The 7,142-nt window shown below is 37.4% G+C and overlaps 1 protein-coding gene across 1 annotated transcript in view; it reads right to left on the bottom strand.

Annotated features, from left to right (window-relative positions):
- Positions 1-518: 518 nt before the first annotated feature.
- Positions 519-7,142, bottom strand: part of CPD (carboxypeptidase D) — a 67,027-nt gene continuing 60,403 nt past the window's right edge. The window contains exons 19-21 of the mRNA XM_024737323.1: positions 6,701-6,886; positions 6,300-6,399; positions 519-4,654 (exon numbers count right to left, since the gene is read on the bottom strand). Coding sequence (XP_024593091.1) covers positions 4,428-4,654; positions 6,300-6,399; positions 6,701-6,886 — 513 coding nt within the window. The 3' untranslated portion in view covers positions 519-4,427. The remainder of the gene's footprint in view (positions 4,655-6,299; positions 6,400-6,700; positions 6,887-7,142) is intronic.

Genomic DNA, 7,142 nt, shown 5'->3' with positions numbered 1-7,142 from the left:
CTATTTTTCTGGTCTGGAGTATGAATTCCTTGTCAGCAGAGCCCATGTTTTTTATATAACTTTGTTTTCCCAATTCCTATTAGAGCAGCAGTATCAACAAGTTATTGCTAAATGAAAAGGGGATATTAAATTCATTGCCACTGTGCCTAAAAGTGCCAGGACACATCACTCTAACTCGGCTCATCTGTAAAAAGAACCAAATTTTAAACAAACAACCTTGAAATGGGTACATAAACCTTTCAATGGCCACTTTTATTATGTTCATTGTGGAATGAATGGATAGATATCAATCTAGCTGAGCTGTGGCTACTATGTAATTATTCCAGAAACATAGTTTTATTTTAAGTCAATTCACGAAGACAGAAACACTCTGCAGCTAACAACCTGTATTCCTTGCCTGGGACTATTTTTCCCCTCATATAGGTAGAAAAACTAAATCCATAACTTTCGAATTGGAACAGTAACTTTTTCTGGTCTATTGCTTTTGAAAAAAGATGATGAGACAAAACACAAAGAAAGACAAACATCATAAAATAACTTTTATACAGGATTAATCTGTTTACATATAAAAAACAGAAAGGCCCTCATTACATTTACATTTCACATAACTACACAGATTGACTTTGTAAAACTACTATTCAACTTTGTTTAAAGTCCCTTTTAAAAATTTCATTTTGAAGGCACAGTGCATGAAAATGAACCAAAGACTGAAGCACTTGAGATGAATGAGTTCTGGGCACCTCATATAAATAGCTATAGATTGTTCTGGAGCTGGGGAATGTCACTCTGAAAAAATGGGGAGGTGAAAAGTTGATTTTTAATGTGTGTAAAAAAATACCATTATGGCATACCTCCAGAAAGTCTGCAGCATGGCCAGCATAGAAGGTAGCTAGTATACTCATGTTATGCCATTTGTAAAAGCCATAATCATACATATTTATATAATTTATATCCAAATGCCTCAAAATGGTAGCCTGTTTTCAAATTTCACAATAGATTCTGCCAAATGAAAATCAACTAGGATAATATTCTGAAAGTCAAGTGGAATATTAATGAATTATTGCCAAAAATAGGAGGATTGGATGTTGGGAAACATTTCTTCGTGAACTGGAAATCCAAGTTCAGCTGACATTAATCAAGGGCTCTAATCACCCCCCCAAAATCTGCTTTAATTAAAGCAAATCAGAAACCAAATACTTATCGAAAATTTGCTATATAGAAGATCACTGAACATCAACCATAGTGGACTTTTTTGTAGTAACATTAAAGTTGCTACCGTTAAAAACAATTCCACCAGAGAACCATGACATAGGGCACTAGTACAGCATTCATAGCCAAGAAGCTTTTAATACAGCAAGGACAAAACCTGGCACAAGTGCACTTCAGGCCACAAGAAAATAAAATGATTTACTGCTGAGAATAAATGGAAATAGAAGAACAGGTCCTGGTTACTGAGTAACCTGGTGTTAGCTCAGAAACACAATAAGCTCAGGCATAAGCACTACCTTTTATTTATTTGTCAACTCATAATTAGTTTTAAGTTCAGTATTCATTAATTCAGCAAATCCCATTCAGGTGAAAGTTACCAAAGATTAACCAATCAATCACACTGGGCCAAATATACATTACGTTTCCTTTCTGGAGAATGACAAAGTCCCGAAGCACATTCCCTCCAAAGAGAATTGCAAGCATTCCTCAACTGGATGGGATCCCAACTACTACTCAAATGTTCAGCAAAATACATCAAAACTAAAGGGTCTTTCCTTCTGAAATTAACTTGAGTTCATCTTATTGAACTGCATAATCAGTACAAGTGCATTTACACAGGCAGACACTTTGAACATTACCTACTTAATCACTTTGCTTTTATTAAGGAGCTGGGAGGGAAGAAGGCTTACAAACTGATCACCCGGACGAAAAAGACAAAAGCCTTGTGAGTAAAGAAAGGCACAACTCAGGCTTGGGCAAATTTCTTAATACTGTGATACTTACTTGCCTCCATGACTCCAAGGAAATGGAAAGTCTCTAGGAGAAATACTGAAGAAATGCATTCCCCATGCCATATGGCTTCAACGCCTTAAGCAGTTGATGTGGTCTCATATTAGATTAGATCCACAAATAAAAGACAAAGCAGGGCAGAGAACACAGTCTTAGTAGTCATTACCCTGTACATTCATGTTAACAGGTAACATAGGCTGAGAAGGCCTTGTTTTCCAGAGCAATGCATTATTTAGAAATTCATTAGAGATTCAAGATTCATAGCAGAATTTGGTTTTCCTTTCAGGAAAAATTATTAAAAGAACTATTTGTATGTTCATCTCTAAAAATATAGTTTACACATGCTTAAAAGGCATGGACTCCAGCCACTGTGATGTACAGTGAAAGACATGTTTAATTTAAGACAGAGATGAATTTAAAAGGCATCCTCTAGTGAAGACCAATGCTAATAAAGTAAAGGTTGTCATGTCAACTTTGTTTCATTTCTACCTGCAATGTCCCAAGCAGAGCCAGCCACTCATAGGCCCTTTGTTGGTTTTCTGACTTTGCACTCAAAAATAAAGCTGCAAAAAGCGATACCACCACATCATCCCCTTAAGGAAAATGTAGAGCATTATTAGAAGAAATTAAATCATGTATATTTCATTAAGTATTAGCACCCCACAAACTCTGTTCTGTGTACGTGGTGGGCTAAGAGTGGGGTGGCAAGGGCTCAAAATTTCGAGTTGTTAATAACAGGATTAATACCAGAATGGCTTAACCCGGAAACACCCAAATTAGATCACAGATACTCATTAATAAATGTCATGACTTCATTATTCCTGCTAAACCAAATCTGTTTATGAAGCCACTCCGGGTACATTTCTCACAATACTTGGTTGAATGACCTAGATGGGTGGTAAACCACCTCCACATGAAGGCTTTGGGATGATTGATACATTAATGGATATAGAATACAACTTGAAAAGATGAGAGCAAGTTTTTTGATCCCCTGATTTAGTACAAGTTCAGCAGCAACTTGGCCATTAAAACATTCAAAGGTATTAAACCATTAGATCATTGGTAAGACTCATACTTACAAAAAGCATCATTTCCATTGAATAGCATGATATGACAGACACAATAAAACGCAAATCTTTTAGGCCTTTGCAGTAACCCCACTGGCACTGAAGATAACACTTTCTCACTACAGTGTTACTTTTTTTTTTTTAATGGAGGGAGCCATATTTAAGTGCTTTCAACTGAACTTTTAACAAAATTGGTTGATCAAGAAGAGACCGTCAAATGAAACATTAGGACAAAGAACCCAATCACACGCAGAGGCCTTTACGAATAAGGTTGGCCAAGCTATTTCAATAACAGGATGCTATGATAGGGCGCTGGCTTGGGCTAACAAGGAGCGTAGATATTCTGCGTTCAAATGTAGGTTAAGAATGTGCAAGTAGGTCTCTTCCACGCTTCCAGGTATTTTCAGTAGAATTCAGATCTTGTCGATTGCCAGGTCATCTGAAAACCCTAAGTGTACAACATAGAAAAAGGTTCAAATTTAGGAAATAGTAAAGAATTAGGCATTCCTAGAATAAACTAGTGCTTCACAGATAAAAGCAACAGCACCTGTGGGTTTTTACCAAGTTAAAAGATAGGCAACACGAGTTTTAGCTTTTGCTAGATCTCCCTCTCAGCTCTACGCAAATGGACACTGAGATCTTTTACAACAAGTCAACAAGTTCTCCCTTAAAATGGGGATGTTTACAGCTTTGCTAAACCTTACACAAGAGGTAGTGAAATCCTGCTTAGAGCACAGCCCACCGGTTCTGATCTAGCCTTGGAACAGGTAGAAAGCCAAATACGGAAGCCCGTTTAATCATTTCCTAATGTTACATAAGTTTCAAAATCAATTCAGCCTCCATTAAACCTGAATAATAAGAGAAACTCCAGCTATTTAATAACTAGAGAAAAGTACTCCTCAATAGGTTGAAAAAACCTCAAGTTTTTAAAGCTTTATGTCAGATTCTGACTGCTGTCCCTGCCTTAATGTTTCTGGATTCTTTTGGCCATTTAAAATAAAGAGAAAAAGCTAAAGCCACTAGTAAACACCTGGTGTGCAAAATACAACATCCACTAGTTGGCTTTCTTCAGTTATAGCATAAGCTCCAAACAGCTCATCTTAAATTAAGAAGAAAAACAAAGTGGCTGTCCCATCTCTGCATAAATAGAAAGCAGATTTTTTTTCTTTTTAAGGTAAGAGTACTTTAAGGAGGGGAAGTTCAAAACTGCCAGCCAAATTCACAGAGAATACAGATTTAGCAAGTTAACTTCCCAAAGCTCTTTGAAGAAGCAAAATAGTCTCTCTTCTTAATGCAGTGTCTCCCAAAAGGAACTGTAACTTTGCTTGGTACTTATGCTGGGAGAGATGCAAGGTGTGTGTTTCAATGTTTGCTGGAATATAATGTTTCCTCTTCAGTGTCTGTTTCATCCTGGAACTCGTGGCTTAAGAGAGACTTCTTGGAGCCGGTCGACATCATGCGAATTTCATCTTCATATTCATCATGATGCTGCCTGAGCCGATGAAAGCCATCCTTGTGTCTGTTAGACTTGATTGAGCAGATGCACCAAATAATGCAGGCTGTTAGGATCAATGCCGACATGGTGGCACCTGTCAACCAAAACCATCCCGTGAGTGGTGTTCTAGTTGAAGAATACAAATAAGCAGCTGCTTACAATAGCACTTTTTATATTATGCCCTTCATTTATTTTATTTTATTTTCATTCACTTAAAAATAACCTTTTTAATTACAGAAGTAGTACATGTATCATGTGCAAAATTAGAAAAATACAGACAAGCAAAATACTAAAAACCCACACCCCAAACTCCACTTCACATCTCCATTACCCCGAGGTCATTTTTAACAACCCTAGGGCATATTTTTTCTGGATTTTCCTTCACGTGTGTGTATGTACACATATATTTCTTCTTTTACCACAATGAAATCAAACTGTGTCTACTGTTGTGTAACCTGCTTTTCATCAATCAATGACTTCCACTTTTCCTTTCTGGTAAATTTTCATCTCATCCCAAATCCCTCATTTATTTAAAATATTTTTACATAAGGTTATCAGAGTAACAGTCTAAGTAACAGAAAATAATACCAATAAAATCATAATAAAAATTAAGTTCATGGGACTTCCCTGGTGGTCCAGTAGTTAAGACTCCAGGCTCCCAGTGCAGGGGGCCCAGGTTCGATCCCTGGTCCGGGAACTAGATCCTGCATGCGTGCCACAACTAAAGATCCCACATGCCGCAACTAAAGATCCCGCACGCGACAATGAAGACTCTGGGTGCCGCAACTAAGACCCGGCGCAGCCAAATATTTAAAAAAAAAAGTAAGTTCACAACAGCAAATGGGTGGCAGAGCCAGATTTAAACTGAATCCCAGCTCCTATGTTTCTAAGCACTTAGTGATTTATGCTTTATCCGATTCAAGTTAAGAACTCTACCATAAACACCCCACAACAGGCTCTATGATTTGACCATGTTTCCAATATACCACTCTCTCTCAACTAAGGATCTCTCCCCAACACACCCTGTAATAAAACTTGGTTATTTTGCATCAGGTCCAAGTTGTACTTAGAAATGAACCAAGGTTCTTTGTGTCAAAAGATACAATACAGCAGAGTATTTATTATTTTACCACATTTTTTCTTTCTAAACTTTCAGTGATTCAAGCAATGGCACACATTAAGCCTGGAGAAAACAAATATTCCCTCCTTCCAGGATCATGGAAAAAATAGAATATAAGTCAAAGTCCAAGGGACTTATGATCTTAGTATAAAGCAAATCATTCATTCAATCAACAACTCTTCATTAAGACCCACTACATGCCAACCCATGGTTCTAGGCACTGGGAGGCAGATGAAATCCCTGTCCTCTCAGAGCTTATGTTTTAGTAGGAGAGATCGAATACAGACAAATAGATGACTAATACATAATGTAACGGCAGGTAGTGATAAGTGCTTTAACAGAAACAAGCAGCGGTGAGATAGTGACAGGGGTACTATTTTAGCTAGGGTGATCAGGGAAGGCCTCTCTGTGGAGGTGACATTTGAGTACAGACCTGAAAATGTGATGGGGCAAGCCATGAGAACATATGAGAAAATAGTGTTCCAGGAAAATCATGTTTAGATAGGAGACGTTCGAGGAAAAGTGATTATTTTCGGGTGATTATGGAGGTGATCCACTCTCAAATTGAAATGTCAGGATTGGTTTTAACTTCAACTACTGAAAATTTAAATTTTTTTACCTGATACAGTTACCACAAGCTCCCTTGGCAAACCAAATATCCGGTTATCTGTGTCAAAGACTATTACCACAGAACTGGCTGCATCATGATGCACAAAGACCTAGGAAGATAAAGTGCAAGAATTAGGAAAATGTTTACCTAAGGTATATTGTATCCCTGCTATATTCCTAGGGCCTTTATAGCAAACCAAGGAGATGGTTCACTGTCATCTAAAGTACACAAAATGCTACAAAAATTTCCCTTTTGTTGCTAAAGGATAGAAAGATAACAAGGTACCATAATCAAGAGGTGGTCACATTTTTCTTTATTCCCCACAAGCTTTCTAACAAGAGTTTCAAATTAAATATAAGTATTATTAATAATAAAAATTTACATGAGACCACTCAAGTTGAGTTTCTTACCTGGGAATGTTGTTGCTGATACCCATCGGCAATGGCATTGATGTTATGGACACCTGGGGCTAACAGTACATGGAAATAACCTCCCTCTTTTGTGTGTACTTTTATTCCTTCATTGAGCACAATGACTGCTTTAGAGATTGGTTTTCCAGTCTTATCTTTAACAAATCCATGAACTCCCTTGTGAACCTTAAAAAAATAAATGTTTAAGATATAAATTTATGTTTTCATAATGCCAGATATTCTAGAGGCCATAACTTGAGGCCTGACAAAAACAAACAAAACAACAAAACCCTCTGTAAGTCTAGCTTATTCGTCCCTCCCCACTGACTCTGACCTTGTTTGCTACTCATTCACTGCTTCAGAGGCACAGAGATGGAAATAAGGGGAGAGAGGCCTCTGATAGAGTCAAAGCCTAAAATGTTTGAATCCAAGTCTTCCGACG

Source organism: Neophocaena asiaeorientalis, unplaced genomic scaffold (genome assembly GCF_003031525.2).
Source record: "Neophocaena asiaeorientalis asiaeorientalis breed wild unplaced genomic scaffold, Neophocaena_asiaeorientalis_V1.1 scaffold129, whole genome shotgun sequence".
Classification (NCBI taxonomy): Eukaryota; Metazoa; Chordata; class Mammalia; order Artiodactyla; family Phocoenidae; genus Neophocaena; species Neophocaena asiaeorientalis.
This window is presented reverse-complemented; position numbering and strand designations above follow the sequence as displayed.